We start from the raw sequence: 26,502 nt of genomic DNA on the forward strand, positions 1-26,502 counted from the left end.
ATACCTGGACAGCATCTCCAGCATGGAAACTATGAAAAATGGATTAAGAAGGTAAGAAAGTATCATATGCCAATGTTGCCTTAGATTTCGACCTAAAATAATTATAGAAATTAAAAGATTCATCTTTCTATTACTTAGGCAAAATTTTGTCTGTATTTCTTTTCGACATTGTCTAGGTTTGATGGTTTAACTTTTATTCCATGCTTTATGTTCTATCTTCTAGGTTTCTTTCTCCACATTTCTTATCTTTTTAATGCAATAGGCTGAGAAAATCTATCTTATGTGAGAATAAATAACTCACAAAATTCATTGTAACTGCTGAGAAACCATTGCATTTTATCTCCTTTTGCTATGAATGGCTATGCATTTTTAAGAGATTTTAACACAATAGGTGCACAAAATGGAGTACCATACTCAATAACATAATACAGCCAGAGAAAATTCAAAATGGAGAAACTAAAATGATCGAAAACACATATTTGTGAGTTTGTGTTGTTTTTGAAATAGAGAATACTTCTATCAAGACAGATAAATTAGATTTTGTCTTTACAAGCTAAAAATACCAAGTCTAAGAAAAGATAATAAAACGATATAATGTCCTGAAGGGTATGGATTATGTGAATAAACGTGTTAACTAAATTCTACAATATTGGAATTGCAGTGAGAAAGGAGAAGGAAAAATAGGGCCCAAGAGAAACCTGAAATGGTAAATTTTATAATATAAGAGAATGATAACCCAATAGAATTTATGATCTCAATAAAAAGTGAATTAGACCAAATTTTTAACAGAACCAAATGAAGCTTTGATAAATTTATGAATGATAACTAGACATAAACACAGGTATTTAATCTGTATTCTTAGCAGTCCAGCTATATTGGAGATCGTTGAATTACAAATTTACTAAGAATGAAATAGCATATTAATTTTCAAGGAAATATTATAAACTGGACTAATACTCTTGACTTTAATTAAAGTTCATATTTCTGTTCACTTTCATGTTTTAGTGATATAAGAATTTCTTACCACTATTCCCCATTTTTTTCTTTCCTAATCTTCAGGTTGAGGTAATGTGCAACAGCCATATTGTCCATCAAATCCATTATGGCATTGCTGTCAAAAGAACACAGAATTAGGAGGACAATAGATGTGTCCTAGTTTGGAATTTTCTTATGTTATTGTTACTTATGTATTTGTAGTTGACTAAAACTTCTTAATAGGTCACTTTTTTTTTTCCTTGTAGCACACATTCATGAACTTGGTCTGTTTTCTTGAAATAGAATATAGTCTTATGAAGGTATAATTAGTTCTCATGTTAATAGAAATATACCTTTCTATTATTAAAAAGGAACAGTCATGATAGTACAAACTTCTTATGTCACTAAAATATGCCCTGGCAGTAGTAGGTGCTTAATATTTTTTGAAGGAATGAGCAAATGGATCATTATCAAAATTATTGTAATAATTCTAACATAAGCTGTGAAAGACTGAGTTCTATGCCTAGCTATGCTACTGTATAATAGTGTGATTTTTCAGAAGTCACTTCCTTTCTTAGAACCCACATGACTTCATATTTTTTATTTCATTTCATAAACATGTATTGAGCTCCTACCATGTACCAGGAATTATGCTAAACATTGATATACAAAGATGAAAAAGACGTGATCCCTGACCTGTAGTTTCATCCAATGAGGAAGAAAGGGAAGTAAAAATGATTGAATCTGTGATATTATGAGGTCACAATATAAATATGCAGAAAATTCTCTTACAAGTTCTGAAACCCTTCAGCTATTTTCTATTACAAAATTCTAAAACAATCGTTATTTGTTTTTAATTGTTTTCTGTTTGCACAGCTTTTTAAAATTTTTCTATTGCCTTTCTTTTCATGTATCTAAGTAGTATTCTGCTTATAGTTAGAGAATATTGTATAAATCCTTCTCTTTTCATTTCTAAACAGGCATGCAGGATATAAAAGCTGACAGTGAAAATTTTAATTGTGGAGATAAAAATATATTTATACATAATATCATTACATGTAATATATAATGTGTATATATATAAATCTTTATATATGACAAATATTATAGATAGCTTATCAGCTCCTAAGCAGTCATGTACATGTTCCAAGAAAACTTTGGAATAGGAAGACCTGAAAGACCATGGAAGTACAGAGTAGCTTTTTGTAGATCATCAATAGAATACAGCTTTTGTGTCCATCTCTTATTCTAGTACTGAGGATTAGATGACAGTGGAATAAATAATACTGTTAATGTGGTAAAGCAGGATGCTGTTTCACCTTTCATACCAGCCAAAGAGCATATCAGATGTCTCCCCTGAAAGCTTAGCTTGTTGTCATAGTTTAATATCAATTTTCAAATGCATATATGTATGCAGAAAGAAAAAAGTTATTAAATAAGAATAATAACATTAATATATACAATATGTTTTTAAAAAAGCACATCTCAATTTTATCCTGAGGTTAGTCTTCAGATTTGTATATCAATTATAGAAATAAAAATTATCATTGACCTTGCTAATCTGATGTATTACTGCCCAATTAAATATATCATATGTTCTATATGATAGAATTTGTGGTAGACTTGCTGGAATCAGTTGTGTCCTTATATCTGAGATGTTTGCCAAGCTGTAAAATAGAATAGGGCTAGAATTTAAGACACCAATGTGACTCTGTAATTTAATTATATAGAGCATTATTAACTAGTTAATGATGTCATGAGAATGTTTTTATTAAAAGTATATTTCAAGAGATAGTGGAGATATTTTTGCATTGTAGGAATAATTTCTTTGAAATTCAGATGTATATGGAATGTGTGCATTTAAGAATATAGCAATAACAAAGTCCCATATAGGTTCTTTTTGCTTGTGAAATGAAGGTGAAAATAGAAAATTTTTAGTTTATGAAATATAGGTAAATTAGATAAATTTTGCAAAATGTACTATACCATGCTTCCTACTATGTATCGAATTACTCAAAAAATGATAGCTATTGATATTCCAGTGCCCAAGAATTATAGTATACCAATATTATTGAATAAATGCTTTCCCTTAAGAACACATTCATCTTTAATCACAGAGATAAAGGGAATATTTTTGCTAATATTCATAAATGAAGGGATAGAATGTAGCTGATGAGTACTTAGTGTATCACGTTATTGGTATAGTTTATCCTTAAACAGCTAGAATCCATTTCCAAATCCATATAATTTAATATTATTTAAAGAAACATTTCACACTTTGAATCATAATTTTGTGAATTCATTCACATTTACAAAGTGAAGGAAAGTCTCTTCCACTTGACTGCTGCTTTACTTTACAGATAAAAAATGATTTAAGAAAGTTATGAGTTTTCCAAAAGCCACATAGAGAGTAACAGTGGTAGGACTGAAGGCATCTGCTCCTGACTTCTGGGCTTTTGTGGTGCCATCTCTCAGGATTATTTCTCCTTGTTGGGTCAATTCTCATTTTTCCTATTGAAAATAGTACATAACATTGTTCCATTAGAAATAACTGCCCTTAGTCAAATTATTTTCACCACAAAAAGTTTTATAGATTTAAAATAATTTCTGTACTATTTAATTACACTCTGAGATAAGTGAGATGTATTTTGAAAATTGTACTGAAGAAATGTAAGGTCTAAAGTGATTATTATTACTATCCTATTTGGTGAATAATCTTTTAGTTTTCAACATGTTTAAGCCTTCCAAAAAATACTAGCAGTTATTCCATCACCCTCCTTAGTATTGTTTGACCAAGCTACTTATTTTTTTTCCTCTTAATCATATCTCATAAATAAGTCCTTTAGCCTTTTAGACATTTCGCTTATTTCTCCCTGAACTGACTCCCACATGTTCCTATTTTTATCATTTATTTTTTGAGTGTTGACAGTTTACTTGGCACTGTTCAAAACAGAACAGTTTGCCACATTGTATTTAGTGTGGTCTCAGCAGACCACAGAAAGAATGTAGACTAAACCATTTCAATCACGTTTGGGATATGAGGAAGGGATCAAAACTATCAGTTTGTGGGTAGAGTTCAAAAGTATTTTTTCACCTCAATTTTATTTTTCCTTTGACCGTGTTTAAAGTTATCTAAGTTGTAGTGAGGAATGAGTCCATGTGGCTAATTTCGGTTGCCTTAGACTTTGGAGTTCCATATTGCTTCCCTAAACTCCAATGGTGTCCATGTAGAAAATAAAAGCAACTTGGAACTCTTTGGGGAAAGGCCTTTGAAATATAAAGAATGGCTATTTTCAGTTAGCCAAAGTGTATGTTCTTTTACCAATATTTTAAACTATTTTGCATCATGAATATTTAAAGTTTTTAGGTATAGATTGACAGACAATCTTATCACTATTCTCACTGCATTTGGATACTGAAATATATCATCTAAAATCTTTTTGGCCAATTTCTGATCCACGAGATTTCATGACTCTGTTAATAGTGAGCAAGTTAAGAAATAACATTGAAAGTTAAAAGGCTACAGATAACTGGGCACCAGGAAATCTGACTTCTAATCTTGGATCCCCCACCTCTAGGCTGTCTGGGTTGTTAACCGTGAATGTTCAGGTTCTGCTTCTTCTTCCTGTCCTAAGATCTAGCACCCACAATTCAACTCCTCCAAAAGCGCACCACTCAATAATCATTACTTACATCTCTGAAAAAAATTTAAAAACTTTGTGATACAATATTTTGAAATAAGATTGTCCAGAGATTTACACTTAATGGCCAATGCATAAATGGATCAGAATAGAGATATGCGAAGTTACTTTAAATAATAAGGAAGGAACTCTAGGCTGTTATAGTAATCGTACTAAATCCATTTAATTATTCAAATAAAAATTATATTCAAAAGGAGTGGTCATGAGACAAAATTATCTATATCTATCCTAACACTTGTTCCATGACAAAGGATCTTTAGCCAACTGATATTGAGTTTTACAATTCTGTTAGTGAGATCATTGGAAATATGAAGTGGATATAAATGTCGTATTGAGAAGGAATAAGAGTGCATATTCAGGTAGAGTGGGGTTTTCAGTCACGAAAAATTGAGCTGGTCCCTGGTGATGACTTCTCTGGTGTCACCACAAGCTGACTGTGAAGAGGTAGATTCTGGCAGAGGGAGGATAGGTGTTTTGAGGACAGAAGGAGTGGTATGGGGAATCTCAGACAGTGGGAGAGCTAGATTACTTGAAAAGAGTTGAAAACATAATACAAAAATGAATGCAAAATTGTATTTTATAACTCAGGAATACATTTTAAATGCTGTCTGTGTGCTTTGTGATTTAGGTGGCAAACTGCGGTGGTATAAATAGTATACTACTATGAGGTTCCTGAAAAGTCCTATTAATTTGAGCCGTATTTAATTTCTACCTCAAAAATATAGTTTTTATTTTTGAAGAATTGTTTTTTGCTACTAGGAAATCTAAGTATTATTCTCATCACAAGCAATATATGAATATCCTTCCTGAAGTCAGTGTACTTCACTGGATCATTTTAATGTGCTTTGGCTTAAGATATCAATATCACTCTTCAGATGAAAGGTGATTCCAGTAATGCCTGATGTCTAAGCATCATTTATAATACAAATGGTGGGGAGCCTCTGGCTTAATGGCCACTAATTTATTTTGAGTTTATGATGCATTGCAGCCATTAGAAAGAATGAAGCCACTTTACAACAGTTCACAGGGAATAAGAGTTCTGTTTCTGATGGGTTTTATTTCTTGATGTCAGATAGGAAAATATACTCATTTCAAAAGAAAAAAGGTTGCAATAAGATGAGATTAAGTTAGAAGTCTGCTAATTCTATGTAACATCATGCTGTGTGACACATTATACACTGTGCTTGATCACAGGTAAACACAAGGGTGTTTTTAAATGAGAGACTGTGGCCCTGTTGGTTTTGCATTATATTCAAACATAAATTTAAACATGCAATTGTTCACTGGAGGTTGAAGTATTTCTTGCTTGATATTTTCTGTGTTCTTCAAGTGAGTAGTTTGAGGTCATATGCTGAATAATGGCAGAGTAGGAGAAAGAGAGGCTTAAATTTTAGGAGATTTGGAAAAAAATTAAAATAGCAATCGCATATAATTTGAGTGGAATAGGGTGGCTGAGCAGCTTGGAGATAGATACCCCTCAGTTAGATAGGTAATCATGAATTTCAGTTAATAACAATTTCTTACTAAACTTTAAGGAAGTTAATATTAGTCAACATCAAATGACTACTGCAGTTCTAATGACTAACTGGTGACATTATCAGAAATCTGAGAAGGGCAGCTTGCTGTTGGCAACAAGACAAAGAATGCATTCGAACTCATTTGCAAAGTGAGGTATGTCAACAATAGGAAGACTTTTTGCTTTGAAAACTTCCCCAAATTCATCAAATTAGAGGATTAAATTATTTCAAACAATAGCACCACTTTGGCTATTAGATATGATGTCTGTTTAGCCATACTTGTTTAGCCATACTTTTCAAAGGTAGAAAGGTAGTACCAGTCAAAATGAATATCATACCCTAACAAAGATGCAATGGCTCAAACAAATCTCTGGAAGAATTACTCTGTGCTATATCCTCACTCAGATTCTCCATCCTCATCATTTGATTTTCTCCTGCAGGTTTTAATTATTTTAATTAAAAATTTTTTTTTTAGATAAAATTTTATTTTATTGTGGTGAGAACACAACATGAGAGCTACCCTCTTAACTTTTTATGTCATACAGTATTGTTAACCATATGTACAGTGCTGGATAGCAGATTTCTAGAACTTATTTATCTTGTTTAATTGAAACTTTACGTATATTGCTTAGTAACATCCCATTCTCTCTTCCCCAAGCCAATGTCAACCATCTATGTTGGCAAGGAAGGCATTCCAAGCAGAAAGGATTAGAATGGATATGCTAGGAGAATAGGAAGTTTAATTTTCTTTTGTTTTTTTTTCTGTATCGTTAATGTCTAGAATTATGTTAAAACATGGTATACTCTCAATATTTATAAGATATATTAAAAGAACAGCATTCACAAAGATAGTAGACCATGAAAAACGTAAAAAAAATTGGTGAAAAATTGTGAAATTGAAGACCGGTAGCAGAATGAATGGGCCATATCTCCTTTTAAAGTATTTAATCAATTTTGAAGCTGATAGGCAGTCAGTTCAGAGTTTTAAGAGAAAAACCATGATCTATAATATGCTCTTTGAAAGACCACTCTGGTCAACTATTTGTGTCCAGTAAAAGTTCGTGTGAACTTCATGTAACGAAACAGAGCAAAGATGAAAAGAAGGAAATGATATATTTAGGAAATAGAATTGGTAATACCTTGTAATTAATTTGATGTCAGCTATGAAACACAAGGAGTAATCTAGGATGATGTCTAACTTTCTGGCTTGATTGAATGGATAGTGATATTGAATGAAGTCAGGAAAACAAGAGCAGAGCAAATTTTATTTCAGAGGCTCAAATGAAACAATATTTGTGACTCAACTGATTTGAAGTGTCAGTGATATACAGAGTCGAAAGTGCTAAAAAGGGCTTGTTTGTCCTGTTTGATAGTCATTAAAAAATTCTAGTCTGAAATTTTGGATTTGGAACCCCCAAAGTAGTTAAAGTCTAAAACAAGCTCAGAAGAATGAGAAGATGTTTTTGATATTTAATGTTGAGCCGAGCCAAAGCAGATTAAGTTAGCATATCATTACTATTGTCATAGTCATCAAGAGCATCTTAAGAGTATATCAGTTTAGTTCTAGCCATGTTGGCATTCTTGATCAGCTCTACCCCCATGCACCTGAGTGAGTCTAGCAAAAATTATTTTGGTTTTCCTTTAAAGAATATTGACAAAGTAGACAGCATAATAATTAGGGGTTTTATGGACGAAGATGTTCTTACAATCTGTTATTAGGATAACACTCTAATGAGTGTTATTTATGGAACAGAAATAGATTGCCTCTGTTTGCAGTGGTCACAGAGAAACTAAAATTATGTTTTTGTTAGCACCTGGATTTTTCCAATTCTATAAATCATATTAATTGATTATGGTTGCTAAGAAGTACACAAATAAGATTACTAGTCCAAGAACAAAACAATCCAGACAGGTTTTGTGAAACTAAGTCTAAACTCAAACATTTGTTTATATCGCAGCCAAAATATACTGGCATTTCTAGGAGTAGTTATAGATTTTGTAGTCCCTGAAATATCATAAAATTTGAAAGAAACTTTTTTGAGAAAAAATATAAAAGCGTCTTCTCAGATTTTGCTAAACATATGACCTTGTGAATACATCTCTAAGCACTCCCAGGACCTTGAAAGGGTCCTGCAAGTGCAGGGCTCTGAAGTTTAAGCTGCTTAACTTCATAATAAACCTACATGAAGATACAGTAAAAGGATATGAAGCAGGAAGTGGATTGGTTAATGTCTTCATTATCATTAGTTAAATATTTGGTAACATCGTACATGGATTTTTCTGTTAAATATTAAAGCAACTATTTTACTTCCAATAATTACTGTCTAGTATGCTAGTTTTTTCTTCAGGCAGTCAGTTAAGAGTTTTAAGAGAAAAACTCTTTATGTTCACAAGATGGTTGATGTGGTTCAAGACAATATAGCATACAAGACAATAGTTAGTGATTTCTTTGTATCTCTTTAAGAAAAGTAGAGCTTTCCCAGAAATCACTGGGAAGATTTCCACTCATGTCTCATTGGCCGGAATTGTAATGTAAGCCTAGCCCTAAATCATGCAATGGAGAGTGAATGAGATTTCCATGATTGGCTCTCTCAGTAAAATGGAATTGATTCCTACCTCATTATAGAGTTTAATTCTCTGAGCATGTGGCTGCCCAGTGAAAAGTAGACTCCTTCAAGGAATCCAAAAGAAGAAGCAGAAGAAAATGGATGCACAGTTGTTCACCAAGAGAATTAACCAAGGGAGGACTTGTTTAAATATTTGTTATTATTACTTTCCTGAAGTAAGCAGTGAATACTAATTGTTATTACTCCATAGTACTTTATAATATACTAGAACTTATGTAAAAGGTGCACAAAGAATATTAGTACATTCTCTTGGTATTATGTTCCTTGCATTCAAAACAACACACAGCCATATACAGATACATCTATAGCTACCCTATATATACATTATATACTGTAGTAGATCGTGGTAAGAATGTTGGGATGAGTGGACCTCATAACTTTAGTTAGAAATTTTGTTTGCTTAAAATATCTTTACTCATAAACCAAGGTACTTTTAAAGACGAGTTAAGATGAATGGTGATCATATACACATATCTAAAATGACCTTTAATATGGCATATATGTTGTATTATTTGTTTATTTGTGGTTTAGATAAGAGAAAGGAACTTAGTAGATTAAATATCCTCATAAAACTTTGTCTTCTCTATTAAATACTGATATCATGCCAATTAAGTGATGGTGCATCATATGACAATTCTAAATCAGCTTAGAAAACAATTTAATCTAAATTTAAAATAATTACTATCTCCTATGTGAAATAAATTATGTCTCTTATGAATAAAATTACACTCCTCCCTTCTAAGAGTTGAAGCTCTAGTGATTAATGCAAATATGCAAATAAGTATACCACAAGGTAGAATATTATTGCTATCTTAAGAAAAATAGGAACAATGTAGTATAGCAATTAAAAGCTTGGAGGATTACATTAGACAGATGGGTTCATGGAATGCATTATGGCAGTGTTATTTAAACCTAATTTTGAAGAATATGGTGGAAGGAAAGAATATAAAATTTCATAGAACTTCATGCAATCTTCTATGTACAACAAAAATTATGAGGGAAAACTATCCATGAACAGAAACATTTTAGCATCATCTGGAAATGGTCATATTGTTTATTAGTTACCTAAGACAGATGCATTCTGAATTATATATCCATATTTCAAAAATCCTGTTGGGATTGAACTATTCCAACATTTAATTGTGTAGAACAAATGGGGGAAAATGTCAGAATCACTTTTTAATGTTCTATAGTTAGATCACACTGAGATAATTATTTGAAACTAAGTAAACTTTCAAGCTTTAATGGAAAAGAAAGTATTTAGTTCATGTTAACTACTTTTTAGTGTGAGATGGTATTAACAGATTTTATGAAATTTTTAGTAGAATTGAATTTTTCTATTATCATATTAGTTGGGATATTTTAAACTGTAAGTAGATAAGAAGCCAGTGTCCATCGGTAAACTAATAAGGAAATTTTAAGGCAGCTCCTGGCTTGGCTGATTTATTGGCTCTTTGATCTAATCAAGAGCTTAAGTATCTGTCTAATCTTCAAGCCCTCTTCATGGTCCAAAGATGATTATGGAACCTCCAGGCATCATTGTCATGAAAATATGGAGAGGTTCTATATTGCTTTACAAGACTGAAGAAATACTTTCTAAGAAGTCTCTGGAAAATTTCACCCTATGTAAATCGTCTCCAAATGCTTATGTTCAAACCAATATTTGGTAATGGGAATTGTCCTATCATGATTGGCTTATAGTTCTTATGATTCACTCCCCAGATATTAGGCATGCGCTCTCACGGCAGAGGTTAGGTATAAAGCAAAATCAGGATTCAGTTAGGAAGAAGACAGAAGGCATGGCTCTTGGGTAGGGAACTAACAGTTTTTGCAAATATAGTAATTTTTTAAAATCTACTTAAACGTTATTCCAAAGAGCAGAGAATGTCAAGTATAAATTTTGTACAATGTAATATTAAATGTAAATTTTTATTTTAAAAAATGAACATCATGCATGTAAAAGAGATTTAATCCTTCCTCCTGGGAGAAATAACTCTTCAAAGGAGTATACATCGCTACCATAGGCAGTTAGAGTGCTTGAGCAATACTTAATACTTTGCACCTCAGGTTCCTTATATATAAAATGGGAATGAAGAAACAGTACCAACTTTTAGAGGGGTTGTAAGGATTAAGTGTGATTTTATAATGTGAAGAGCTTAGAAATCTGCCAAGTCCTTAAGAAATGTTATTTTTATTATTATGTAGCCATTGTGCCAGCCTTAAAGAAGTGAAAACGTCTCTCCCAAATGAGAATAATATAACCAACACAAAAGAAGTTGGCATTTCTGTCCTTAACTGTAGAGAAGGATCACTTTCAAATCCTTTGATCTATATTAAAAAATTTTGACAAGATGCCAGTTTAATATAGAAAGCATGGAAAATGAGCTTTAGTTTTATAGGTGTATTTTCAAAATAGTATTTAATACCTCATTAAAGTTTGATAGCTTCATCTATTGGAATGGTAAGCGATCTGAGTTAATCTATCTGCGGAAACCTGGGTATGAGACAAATAAACTGTTTACATATAAAGGAGAGAACATCTCAAGCAGAGATGCAAAGATAAGTTTGTAGACCATGTCACCTCCCGGTACGCACTGTCCCTGTTATGTACCAAGTATACCTAGCATGTTAATCGATCCCTTTCTTGATTTCTACAACTACTCAAGCCACTGACTCAAAACCTTTATATACTTAATATATTAGTTGAATGCTGAATGAGTACAGCATGAGTGTCTTCAGCTGACGTAAAGATTCATCTTTTGTGGCACTGGAGCAGCTCTAGTAAGTTAAACTAGAACACTTACTGAGCAACATGCTGACGATTTACCTGGGTAACATTTATGTTGTCATCTTGCCTAGAAGCAAATGCAATAGCTGCTTCCTAACTGTCAGGGACTCTTTCCTCATGTTTTTGCTCAAGTTAAATAAAGAGAGGTCATAGGGAGAGAGAAACCAGGCAGATTTCCAATTGCTACTTCAGTGCAGAGATAGACCTCGGGCAAACAAGTAGTTAATGAAGACAGTCCCACTCTCTGACCCACTTTAAATAGCAACAGTTTTCAAATTCAAAAAATCTCTTTGTAAAATATTTCAAATTTAGAAAGTCTCTGTTAGTAAAAAAAAAAAAAACAAAAACAAAACTAGTAAACACAGATAAATTTCTGAAATTGCAAACAGCTTAGTCCTAGTCCTGCACTACTGCTTTTTATCATTTGATTTGATAGGATACTACATATACAAATTGGAAATAAAGCAAATAAAAATAAATTATAGCAGTTTATCATTTCTTCTGTTAGTGTTTATGCTATGCATAAAAATTTTTGTGTAGCTCAAATTGATAGTCAATTGCAATTTATGGTTTTAGATTGATCAAATATATTTTATGAAATGTTTATTATATAACATACTCTCCAAATTTTCTCATGGCATGTAATATGTACTCTTGCAATATATAAAAGAAATTAAAACAAGCACTATGAGTTTATGTCTACAGAACAGAACAATATACAAAACAATAGACCGTGTGTGTGTGTGTGTGTGTGTGTGTGTGTGTGTAGGTCATACATTTAAAAAAATATTAACAAAAAACCATCTGTTTATAACTACTCTTTGCAAAACTCAAAATTAGCAGTAGGAGAGATATAGTATTCAGAGACCCCATCATCATACCTGAGTTTGATGCTTTGCTAGGAAGATTCACAAGACTCAATGTCTTTTTCATGGCTATGATTTATTACAATGAAAAGATGCAAAACAATATCAGGGGAGGAAAAAGCACATGGGGCAAAGTACAAAGGAAATCAGTCACAAACTACCAAGGGTCTTCTCCTAGTGGAATCACAAAGGATGGGCTTAATTCTTTTAGCAATTAGTTGTGTCAGAATGTGTGGAGTGTTTTCTAACCAGGAAGCTCATTAGAGACTCACTGCTTAAGGTTTCTGTTGTGTTGCTGGTCACCTAAACATTCTCTGTCTGGCATGTACCAAAATTCCAGACTCCCAGAAAGAAAGCAGATATTTAGCATAACAACATTGAAAAACATTTTAGGCATGATGAGCCCAGTCTTATCAGTTAGGGAATGGTGAGAACACTTCTGAAATCCAAGTTCCCAGATACCAGCCAAGAGCCAACCTTGAAAGCAGGCCTTTTTATGGATGGCAATCTTAGCCCTTGCTGTGCTGACACTTTTCTGCATAACAGTTAAAAATACAAGTTTTGTAATCAGATGACCCTGGGCTCATATCCACATTCTACCACTTATACTGATGTGATCTTGAATAAGTTATCTAAACACTTAGCACACCTCTGTTTTATCAACTGTTAATAGCTTTAATTAAGCAATTATATCATCGGATTGCCATGAAAATCACATGCAGTGATGCCTGTATAATTCTTAGCACACTGCCTGCAGAAAGTAATACCTCAATAAATGTTGAATAATAATAGTATATGTGACAGCTACTTTCATAGATCTTAGAATAGAAAGTATGAATAAGATTCAAACGAATAAAAAGGAGAGTAAGTGTTTTGTTTCTGTGTGTTACCAGCTACAAGTCTAACAGTTTTAAGAGTGGGCAAACTCTTAATTTGTAAGGATTCATAGAAGCTTCCTTGGCAGAATACATAATCTTTTGCTAAGTGTTGTGGAACCACACACAAAAGACAGAAGTAGCTTTTAGAAGACAAAGAAGTAACTGAAATATGGGTGACAGTATTGGGATCCTTACACTGCTCTGTGATAATGCTCTCCTTTACAACTCCATAGCTAGCATGAACATGGTCATTATACTTGACACTAAAAATTCTTAGATTGGAAAATAGGATCAAAATAAATTAGCGGGTAGATAGTCTGATTTAGATACATTCTGATACTTTCGGGAATTTTTCGGAAATGCAACATTATTCTTGCACATCATTTTCTTATAACTGCTCGACAAGCAAATAGAACAAAGAATTTTGATGAACAGTAACTGCTCAGCTTAGATGTGGGCTCAGATATAACTCTCAGCAGGTAGAGAATTTTCTTTTTTGACAACTAATGATTAAACATCATGATTACTTTGAAAACACATGCTGAGTAAAAAGTTCTGAAAAGATTGAATAAATAAATAAATGAATGAATGAGCTCAGAATATGATTAGGCCTATGACTCATCAAAAAGGGATACCTGTGAAGCTAGCTCATGTTTAATAAAAATCTCGTTTGATGAGGATTTATTTTTTTTGAAATTTTATGTCTTGTTAATACAGTAAATCAAACTGCTTATAGGATGGGGAGGGGCAATGGATGGTGTTGTGTTTTACACCTAATGTTAGATGCTTCTTCAAGATAATATTAAGCATTTAGAGATTCTTTATAAAATAAGTACATTTCATTTTATATCATAATTGTAATTTTGATCAACTATTACAAAGTAGAAATATTTTATATTTTATAATATAAGTATGTAATATTAAAGGGTAAGAAGCTTTGATTATTTCTGAATAATCACTTATAAAAGTATATCTTTTTTAAACTAGAGAAAAGATTATAGATGAATTGTGTAACTATATCCCTTATATCATTTAAAGTATATAACTTAAAATATTTTTTAAAATTAGAACTTTGACTGCATCTTGACTCATCCCAATGTAGATATTATCAAAGCCTCCTCAAAAAACAAACAAAAAACCAAATGCTAACACTTCTAGACATTTTTAGTAGCTACCCTAATTAATCACAATAATGGAAGAAAGCTTCAATATGATTATCCTAATCTATAGATATAATTACTTTCCATACACTACAATTTTAGTTGTGATGCATAGCCTATCTTCCATTTTCAGTTTACACATTTTGGAAAGACACATTTATAAAATATAGTAATCAGTTAACTCATTTGTTAGTTATCCAGGCACCACATAGAAAATAGTATATGTGATATCTATGATACTGAGAGAAGAGACTATTGTAATTAATCTAAATAATCAGTAAATATTTAGAACTTTAATTATCAAAAGAGCTTTTCTAGATGTAAACAGATTGTTTTAATCATTTTAATCATTTATGAATATTTCATATGAACATATGCATCGGAAAAGATACATTAAAAATATTAAAGCATTTCAAAAACTTCTTCCCACTCAGTATCTGGCTCTTCTAAATTAGTGGAGTCTAAAGTCTCAGTGTTCACGTTTCACACAGAAATTGTTCTCTTCACTGATGAGGATGTGTATTTTAATTGAGAGATCCACCGTTTTCTCTGGTAATTCCATCTAAACTACTGCATCCATTCTGTAAATTTGAGGTTGGTACTTTATTGACCTTACCAGAATGTGTCAACAGACTATTTCCAGACAATGAGAATTTCATGTTGTTTTTTCAAATGAGCCTCAAATGGTTTGATTGAAATGGGAGATATTGCCATTGTCCGGCCAAACCACAGAAATAACAACCAAATTCAGCATGCATAGGTAATGATAGCTACATTACTACTTATGACTGCCACCTGATGAAGAGATTGTTAAGAGACCATCAAGAGTGAGACATCTTTATTTCTAATATAAGAAAAAAATGGAAACAACTGATGTCTTAGAATCAAAGAAATAATAATACTAAAGAAAAATCATAAAAGAAAAAAATGTTTTATAATAAAAAAATTTGAACTCTAGTTAAGGGCATGTATGTGTATTTGTGCACACACACATTATTCTAAAAAATAAAATTCTAACATACAAGTCATTTCTATAATCCTTTAATTTTTGTTACATAAATTTACCTGCACTTGAGATATTTAGACTGTTTAGCTATGCCTTGTTGAAAAACTTTTCCATCAGAAGTTGAATGGCCATAATAAACTATCTGTTAAACACTTCTAATTTATTATTTTACATGAATATATATATATACATATATATACACACATATATATATATATACACACATATATATATATGTACATACAAATATATGTATTTAAAAATAACCAGTCAAACTGATTGGAAAGTATCGAAAAGTCTTCATTATATTCTATGTGAACTACTATTTTTTTGATCATTAAATGTGCTTTCTCAGCTTTCAAAATTAGCAAATGTTTAAAATAAATAAATGACCCAGCAACTGAATATTTCTTCATCTCCTCTCTACCGCAGGTCCCATAAGCAGTATTTTGGTGAATAAATATGGTAGCCGTCCCGTGGTGATGGTAGGAGGTGTGTTATGCTGCTTGGGAATGGTCTCTGCCTCTTTCAGTACCAGCGTATTAGAGCTTTACCTCACCATCGGATTCATTGGAGGTAAGTTTTGTTTTCAGCTTATTATCTTCTTAACATTTAGGTTGTTTGCAAAACTCTGTAAGAAGCATGAACAACGGAATGTTTTTATTGTTTTCATTGCATTTCCTTTTTATGTCAGATGCAACCTTAAATTATTTTCATCTAGTACATTGAAATACTAGCTATGGAATGTTCAGTCAAACTCATTTCAAGAAATGGAAAAAAACAAGTTATCAGATATGTAATGTACAATGATATAAATGTCAAAAACAAAACAACTTTGGTCTGTTTTTACTGTTTTACCCTTTATTCTTCGACCAGTATGATGGTTTTATGGACACTCTGTGACATAGAAATAGCTTCGTTTTAAAAAATTTATTTTTTATTACTTATTGCTCTTTAGAGTATCTGACATATATATAACTTTTAATAGTTTAAAAATGGTGGCAAAAAGATATTTTCCAGATGCACTGATTAAACTTTAACAACAGAATTATCAGTGTCTGCGTTCTCACTAGTGCGTTCAGAATGCGTTAGGTAAGGACAATAAGGGATACCAACTTGTATAGGTATCCCATATTTTCCTTACCTAAAGCATTCTGTTTAAAAGCTCTGTAAGGCACAATTGCCATTAAACGCAAATACTTTAGAAAGACATACTGTCATTTGATTACAATTGTTTCTCATGCATCATGTCTCTGGACTCACATTGGCCTGAATATGTACATTTGGAAAACACTATTTTTATTATCCTCAATAATAAATTGAATCAAACAAATCTCTATTCAGTTTTAAGAAAAATTAGACTTCAAAATATAAAGAGTTTGAATCGTTTTCTTATGCCCACAGATAAAAAAGTAAATATGTTTCCCTTTTTATCAGTTTTAGATCAGTCTAACCTTATGTACTTATGTATCATTTGATGAAAAAAAATTAGATGTATTAAAGCCTGCAGTCATAGTAATGTAACAATCTTTCTCTTTACCTTTCCACGACTCTCTTTATTTTTGATATGGTTGAAACAACTTTTGTAAATGAGAGTCATATTATATCTAAGAATTGTCATAGTGGAGAGAATACCTTCCTTTGTGCAGAAATACTACATATTGAATTTAACCATAAAGTTAGCCTGGGCCTACAAGTAGATGTATTAGGAAAAAGATGATTTTAATATCACTGTACCACAAATATCAGCAGCATTATACATTATTCCAACTTCAGTTCCATTCCTTTGAGTATTGAAGGCTTTGGCACTTTTAGAGTCAACCATTAAAGACACTTTTAAGGGATTTATCTTACGTCATTATTAGCCAATACTTTTTGTTATCTGAAATCAGATGGGTCTTGTTTTTAAACCTGACTCAGTACATATTAGCTGTGCGATCATGGGTAAATGAACCTCTTTATGTCTCAGTCTCTTTGTCTTTAAAATGGGGAAGATGATAGCTCCTTTGGGAGTCATTGGAATGATTAATGTAAAAAATTAATATATGGTACTTAACAGAGTGCCCAACATTTTGTTAATTTTAAATAAATGTTACAAATAATAATAATCACAGTGTCATTGCGTAACATCTTATAGTTCTAGAATTTAGTTGATTTTGGCAAATTCTTATTTTTGTTATTGAGGGAATTAAAGCTTAAGAAGTCTAAGTGTTTTGCCTAGTAGGTAAGTAGTTGAGACAGACTTAGATCTTTTGATTTCAAATCTCATATTTGTTTTGCCATGCCAGAATAGGAAATAGATGGTTGACATCTCCTAAGGAGAACTTAGATTAACATCGGAAGGAAAAATTCCAGGTGATAGAACCAGGTGGAAGGAGCGGGAGATAGAAGATAAGGAAACTTAAAACACAATTTCAAAACACAATTCAAAACACAATTCCTGAGTTTTAATTTTGGTTCTTCTACTTGCCAGCTGCTAACCATAGGCTAGTCAGTTTTTCTTTATTTTTAAGTTGGATCTAATTATACTTATTCTGTATGTCTCATAGGTATAACTGAGGTAGAATCAGAGATCATACTGCCCTGTTGTTACTCTCCAAAGTATGTTCTTGGTTCTTTATAGTCAGCTGCTAGGGACCCTCCTAATCATAGAAAATACTCATATTAAATGTTTGCTTATAAGTATTTGTACTCAGAACTGAATGTCCTAAAATCTAAATACTTAACCACTTTACAATACTGTCTCGATTTACATAAATTGGTAAATGCAAAAGAATTCCTACTTCTATAGCACCTAAAATAATATAGAATAAGACCTAGGCTAAAGAGGAAAGAGAAGTAGTTTATATAATTCAATTTTATGTACTTTTTAAACAAACTTATTCATTACTATTGCTAAATAGTACCTTGGCAAGCTATAAGAAGTAACTCATTTTTCAAAGGCTATACTTAGCACTGCCAAGGAGTTCCCACAACAGTGTGAATTTTTGACTTCTATAAACATTAACCTTTAATCTCTCAAATAAGAATATGTTTCAAGCCAAGAAATTATTTACTTTTTATTTAACACATATGTGCATCTATATCATGAAATGTGGAATGTAAGGGATGCAGACTACGAAATTAATGGCATGAATTTATCACTTTTTTTTATCATTTGCATGATTTTGAAGAAATATCTCTGGGGAGACCTAAGATTGTTTATAAGTGACAAAGTTTTTAGTCTATTCAACTCTGAAAAGAAAGTATTAACATTTTAAATGCAGAGTTTCCCAAAAGGAAAAGAAATCTAATATATATATATGTATATATATATACATATATATATATATACATATATATATTAGAAATCTAATATATATATATACACATATATATGTACATATATATGTGAATAGAAATTAATATATCTGTGGAATTAAGTGATTGAAATTAAGAAATAATAACTTTGTCCTAGCTTCAATCTATTCTCTGATTATTGAAACATCAGTAATTCTTGGTTTTATTTTTGTGTTTTAATGAAAGCAATATGAAACTGTCATGCATATCGAGTGTCCAGTTATGAGAACCTTGTGTTTAAGTGCTGTCCTATTGATATCTATAATTAACAAAAATCACTACCTGCTGTTGCATTTCTGTTCTGCCTTACCCACTTAAATGTACATTTTGAAGAGTAATTTCTTTTGAGAGTGGCATAATGTGTTTATGTTTTTCTATTCTTTCTTTTTTCTTTCAGGTTTAGGTCTTGCCTTCAACCTGCAACCTGCCTTAACAATCATTGGCAAATACTTCTGTAAAAAACGACCCATGGCGAATGGACTCGCCATGGCAGGAAGTCCTGTTTTTTTAAGTACTTTAGCTCCTTTCAATCAGTTTCTTTATAATACTTATGGCTGGAAAGGAAGCTTCTTGATTTTGGGAGCTATACTCTTGAATGCCTGTGTGGCTGGGGCCCTCATGAGACCCCTTGGACCTAAACAAACTAAGTCCAAAAATAAGATCAGTGCAAGAGTTCTTCAACCAGGTGTGAAGAAAAGCCGTAAGAAGAAATCGACATGGAAAATAATTAATAAGTATTTAGATTTCTCCCTTTTCAAGCATAGGGGATTTTTGATATATTTATCTGGAAATGTCATTATGTTTCTAGGGTTTTTTGCCCCCATTATTTTTCTGGCTCCATATGCTAAAGACAAAGGGATTGATGAGTATTCTGCAGCTCTCCTGCTGTCTATTATGGCTTTTGTTGATATGTTTGCTAGACCTGCTGGAGGTTTTATTGCAAACTCCTCACTTGTTCGACCCCGCATCCAGTACTTTTTCAGTTTTGCAATTATGTTCACTGGAGTGTGTCATCTCTTGTGCCCATTGGCAGAGGATTACACAAGCCTGGTGCTTTATGCTGTATTTTTTGGCCTTGGATTTGGCAGTGTTAGCAGTGTTCTCTTTGAAACTCTCATGGACCTTGTTGGTGCTCAAAGATTTTCCAGTGCTGTGGGTCTCGTCACAGTAGTAGAGTGTTGCCCAGTTCTTCTTGGCCCTCCTCTTGCTGGTAAGAATATTTCTTATCAGGGAAAGCAACAAGTATAAAATCAATAGCCATTAACTGAGACTTGATAGTATATAATGTGGTTTGTAATAACGAATACTAATAGCCTGAAAGACTGCGGGTGTGTTAATTTGAGGTTTTATTATGTATTTTTAAACTTTATAATTAGTTGATTTTAGACCTAAATTTGTTTCAGAGCCTGAACCTATGAATTTAAGAATTTAAGTTTGACCATTAGTAGTATAATTTTCAGGTTTTTACCTTTATCAGTTGTTTGATGCTTTTTAAAATATAAAAATAAAATGTTACTTTTTATTTTATCATTGGTGAATAAATTTCTCTTCTGTTTACATTAAAATGAATCAAAATTTTAAAATAATTATCTCAAAAGTTCAGGATCTATTTTCTTATTGGAATACATTGGTTATCTTAATATGGAACTCGTTACATGCCTAAGAAAGGAATACTTTTATAATATCACCGATAGGAATATCTATATACATATGGAATGTAAGAATAAAGGGAGATCATTTAAGGTCATTTTTTTGGTCACATACTTACATTCACTATTTATAAATTATGAAGACTACCTTTAAATTTTAAAATCTGAAATTTTTTCATTGATGCCTGCAAAAGTTTCTGTGCTAAATAACCCAGGAAGGAGACTAAGTAAAGACACATGTGTAAGTTCATTTTTGAAATTAAGACTGTTTAGTCTTTAATGTTATAAATATTAATCCTCTTTGTGGGCCAGTCTTTTCCAGTAATCACTGTATACTAAACAGGTATTCATTTAGACTCCTGGCCTGCCCCCTAGTGGTCACAGTAACTGCCAGGCTAAATGTAAATTTATAAATTACTTCCTATATGACAGTAAAGAATCATTTTTAAAGTGGAAAAATTCATGTTTGTTTTTCACTTGGTCAGAAATGAGTTGTGTAGTTGTCTATTTTCTATTCACCATGGTTGTCATGTTAACTAGCACAGATGTTTTGAATGGTATATCTCTCAATGTGGATATACCATGGCACCAAAAGAATTTTTAAAAAGAGCAAAAGCCAGTAGATCTTATTTATCAGCCAACTGATTTCATTATCTAAGTACAATGGGCCTATCTTTCCATACAGAAGTAGTTTTACTGAATGGGTTTTAGAAGGCTGTTCATTCACATTAAAATTCTTGATATCAACAGAGAAATTTGTATTTCACCAGACATGGTGGGATGAAAAAATATCGTCTCAGGTCATGGAATCAGAATTGGCTATTTATACTTGTGCTGAGAACTTGTATTAATAATATTTATATCAATTTTAGTATCCTTAAATGCTTATTGTATTAATATTGCCAAATTATTGTACCAGTGGTGGCAATGGCAGTAATTGATTTGCAGCTCCCTGATGAAGCTCTCAGACTTTAGCCATAATATATCTATTTTTTTGTTTTGTCTTATTTCTGCCTCCTGTTACCCCTGACACTCCATGACTTTTAGACAGGCTTCTTCTCTATAGCATCTGGTATCTGCTCGAGTGGTGTCTGGTACATTGTAGGTACTCACTAAATACTTTTGAATGAATGAGTATCATTGAAATTACTTCTTAAACAGTTGCTGCTGCTCCTACTACTCTTGTTAGTAGAACAGTGAAAGATAGGGACAACATGATTTTTATTTTAATCTTTTTCAGCCCAAACCGTCACTGCTACACTTACAAAGAACTGAAGTTCTGGAAATCATATATGGTTTCTCGATGATGATGAAAAACTCTCAAAACCTTTAGAAAGTATGTTGATATGGCAGCCCAAAGTGACACTAACTCTGATGGGGCAATAGAACAAATAGTTATTACTTAGAAGTATAACAATCATTGAATGAATAGGAATATTTGACTCAAGGTTAGAATGAAAAATTAAGTTATACAGTTTTTGTTATGCTTATATATGTCATACTTAAATAAGCCTATTTCACCATTTACCTAATGTTTAAAACAAGTAACTTTGTTCAAATAGATTTTACAAGTAGCTAAATTTAATACTGAGCCACTGACTAGATTTTAGTTATAATGATAAAGATTATGAATAAACAAATAAGTCTATATCAGAATCACCTGGAATACACATATGACAAACAATATATATTTGTATACACTAAATTTTGTTGATAATAATTATTGTTAACAGTTAAATGCCTGTATAAGCAAGACTGTAAACTGAAATATTTTATAAAGTCAGTAAACCTTCAGATTATATAACACCAGGCTAATTGTTTCAATGTTTTAATAATCAAATGGAATAAATATTTTCTTTCTGGTTAGTTTGGTCTTAATAATTTAGATTCAGGTAAAGTTAAAAAAAAATAAAATAAAAAACTATGATTGGCCCAAAAAGTGACATAACACTTAACCAAGAGGTTTGGTGAAGCTATTTTACAGTGCAGTTAAGAATGTGAGATTCAGACAGACCTTAGTTAGAGTCTAGATTCTGCCACTTAGTATGCCTCTCTTCCTATGGTCAGATTGCCTCACAGTGCTCTTGTAGGATTAGATGAGATATTGCAAATAAAGTGTTTAGCTTAGTGCTGATCATAGAAAAAGCATTTAGTAAACATTATGCTCTGTCAAGAACTTTATAAAGCCTTTGGGTCTTTCCTAAAGAATGTAATGTTTCCTTCTTTATTGAAAAGATAAGAAGCATGGAAATGAAGCAGTCTCAATGTATATGTTGTAAACAGATAGATAAGTATATCTATTTCTACATGTATGGATATAAAAAATATACCTCACACATGTATGTATTTATGACTATATACCCAAAAACATATATACATATTTTGTCTTGCTTGTACATTTTTATTGAGAGATGGTAATAATTTTCAAGGATTTTCCTGTACTGGTAATATAATGCTGCGTGTGCCCATTCATACGTGCCTTTATTTGCATATATAGACGTCATAATCTGGAATATTTTTTCTTTGTTAAAGTCTCATTTAATATTAACTTACATAAGAAATAAGTACATACTTTGTGGAAGAACTTATTTGAAAGTTTTATCATTTATGGCTTTTTTTATTGTGCTATCTTAAAAAATGCTTTTTTTGTCTCTTAGGTAAATTGGTGGATGAAACTGGAGAATATAAATACATGTATATGGGCTGTGGAGCTATTGTGTTCCTATCAAGTTTGTGGTTGCTCATTGGCAATGCTATAAACTATAGATTGCTTGCAAAGGAAAAGAAGTTGGAAGAAGCAAGGAAGAGAATGCATAAGCTTGAGGCCAGAGAATCTGAATCTTTGAGCAGATCTAAACACTCTGTTGTTAGTGTCAAAAATAAGAGATCAAGGAGTAAGAGCTCAGAAAGAGAAACTAATATATAACAAGAATCCCATCTCTGATTTCAGTGTTTATGACTTCCTTAGGAGCACTTCTTTTTTTTCAGAATATTGGAGATATTTTTAGTTGAAATAAGATGTTACAATTAAGGATGGAGATGAGATTTTTCTCAATGGCAGATTTTAAATGTTTTCTTTTAAAACATTTTTTGAGAAGTTAAATTTTGAGATTATGTATATAAAGAATCCATGCAATGGGTTTATTTCTATACAAGACTCTGGTTGTGGCAGTTAAAAATAATTTTAAAGTCCTCCAGTAACTTCCAGTCTTGGTTATAGAGATTTGAATTTCAAACCCCTGGTTTAAATAGTTATAAGAATTATGTTTAATCCTATAAGAGTACGCTCTCCATATTTCATTTTTTTGCTATTAAAGTGTGAATTGGAATTAAAGAAAAATTAATTTCCCCACACACGCATGTATGTGTGTGCCGGTGCATGCGCACACATATATACACACAAACATACACAGCATCTGGAGAACAAAAGACAAGTTCAGAAAAATCCATGAAGGAAAAAAGAAATGCATTATATCAGTATACTACTTTACAATGTGGATTTTAAAGATAAGGATATGAGTGAAAATGGGGTGATCTTGATTTGAAAATAAAACTAAAAAAAGCATCTCAAAATATAAAATAAAATTGAAGAAAAGAAGAAACTCTATTTTTAACCATTATTTATAAGCACTGTTAGATTTGATTAATCCATGCACATGATTTCTTTGAGGGGGCTATTAGTACTTAGTGCTAGAGACTAGAACCCTCAAATAATTTTCAGGATTTTTACCTAATATGTAAATTAAATTAAAAGCCTAAATAGCTCCAAGCAATAAGCTATGACTATTGATTTTAAAAAGGATTTTTGTTAGTAATCCAGAAAGTAATAACCAGGGTTTTTTTTTTTTTTTTTTTTCCACCAGAACTCTATCAGACTCATTTTCATATTGAGATATCAAAGTGGAATCAACTGGAATCCCAGTAGAGAGGCTTATAGACAGGCCAAATTCCATTTTTTCCCAACACATAGTGGTGATTAGGAGGTTACTCTTATGAGTAATCCCTCTAGGTGAAGCTGACTTAGAGTGGGAGGTGCTTTTAATGAGCCCTATAAACATTCTCATTTACCTCCCTTCCTCAAAACGTGAAAGCAAAAAGTAGAAACTACAAATTGGCTTTTTACTCAGCTACTGAATATGCCTCACGTCATAGGAATGGTAGCACTTGAAAATTCTGCCTTCTACTGATAGGATTTCCAGGTGCCTGTGAACATAACTAAACCAAGAGACTGTTAAAAGAGGCTTCTAGAACTGGAAGTTGTCTGTGGCTTGGTATATATTTGTGATACCAAGCAAGAAGCCTTCAATACTGCAACCCAGGTTAATTTAGCAGTTTCTCGTTTTCATAACTATGTGAAAACATCTGGGACTCTGAATCACTCTTTAATACAGAGGCATATGATAGTTGTGTGCATTCAGAACTATAAATATCATTTTGACTAATAAAGGGGTTTTAAACAAGAAAGAAATTGTGCACTATGGCTAACATAAATATTTACATCTACAAACCTGAAGTTTAAATTATGATTATGATTACTAAAAAACATTTAGTGCTTGTATTGAAGCAATATCACTCTTAAGATGTCTAAAGGAATTTGCCATTCTTTTTTTTTTTATTGTAGTTGAGGCAAGTGATATTCTTATTTGCTGTAAGATTGTACCTGGATATCAAGCTTTTGTGATAGTTAATATTAAAGATTTGATTTGTAAAATTTATGCACTGTTTAAGCAAGTGGCTCATATTTAGGAAGCTATATAAAATTTCATATTTCATTAACATTTACTTTTTGCATATGAAGAGGTATTTGGATTTCTAAAATATTAAGTAAAACAATATGTGCCAATACCACATGTAAATTAATCAGGGAAATGTGGCAGTATATGGCTGTTTTTAATTTAATTTCACCCAATCTTGAATCTGGAATGAGCTATTTTCATATTATTAGTGCTTTTGTATTCAATCGTTGACTCGTCATAAGAAATTCAACATCATAAATCATGTAGTAGCTCTCCAATCTTAAACATTTCCCCAAAATGTCTTGAATACATTTAAGTTAATATAGATATCATACCCCTGGGGGAGAAAACAGCAAAGTAATTATGGTAGGGTTTTAGGTCTAAGGCTATAGTTCTTTTTATCACCTGCTGATAGAGACATGCTGGTGGGTGCCTTTCAGTGGCTTTCTTCATGAAAGGGGATTTATTTACATACTGATGAATTTCTTGTCAAGTCAAAAACAGTTTGTATTTATTTCATTGCTCTTTGGTCATTTTCATTAACTTTTAATTTCTAACACTGATTATATTGTTAAAAAAGAAAGGGAAGGGAAATTACATATTCAAAGCACATGATATGATATATAAAGTCATGCCTGGCAGTAGCACTGCACAAAGTCACAAATATGCACACATAAATTTCTGTACATAAATGTTGAAAATTAAGTCAGAACATACTTAAAACAGTGACTTAAACTCACATACAGGATTCACAATTGTTCCAGGGCAAAATAAATTTTTCTATTTGTTCATTCTTCCCACTCCCTTGAACTTTTTAGAATATATGTTCTTTTAACGGAATTATTCAAAGATTGAGAAGAGAATATCAACAGAACATTCATTATTATATAATCACATAAATGGAGGAAATATGATTGGCTTCTGTGTCTGTACCAATTAGTGCAGAACATATACATTCCCCTAGGATATAAAGCAAAATCAAGATATAAAGCAAAATCAGAGAACACCATCAAAATCCTTTTTTGAGTCCTCTTCCTCCATCATGGAATTTTACAGAAGGAAGGTTATCATAAACCAGGGTACCAAAATAATTCATGATCAAAGTAATTCAAGTTTATTTGGCCATTTGTGATAACTGAGCACCCCATATTTTTCACCATTTAACCTTAAATATGCCTTTACTAATTTATAAATAGAATATTAGGTATAGACTTGTCCTGACCTATTCACACCCTCTTTCTCGATCCTTTTTGGGTCTAA

General features: G+C 31.9%; 1 protein-coding gene across 1 annotated transcript in view; it reads left to right on the plus strand.

Moving 5' to 3' along the window:
* Positions 1-23,432, plus strand: part of SLC16A7 (solute carrier family 16 member 7) — a 31,002-nt gene extending 7,570 nt beyond the window's left edge. The window contains exons 2-4 of the mRNA XM_006923921.1: positions 15,951-16,094; positions 19,255-20,067; positions 23,164-23,432. Coding sequence (XP_006923983.1) covers positions 15,951-16,094; positions 19,255-20,067; positions 23,164-23,432 — 1,226 coding nt within the window. The remainder of the gene's footprint in view (positions 1-15,950; positions 16,095-19,254; positions 20,068-23,163) is intronic.
* The last annotated feature ends 3,070 nt before the right edge of the window (positions 23,433-26,502 follow it).

The sequence above is a fragment of the Pteropus alecto genome, unplaced genomic scaffold (genome assembly GCF_000325575.1).
Source record: "Pteropus alecto unplaced genomic scaffold, ASM32557v1 scaffold76, whole genome shotgun sequence".
Classification (NCBI taxonomy): Eukaryota; Metazoa; Chordata; class Mammalia; order Chiroptera; family Pteropodidae; genus Pteropus; species Pteropus alecto.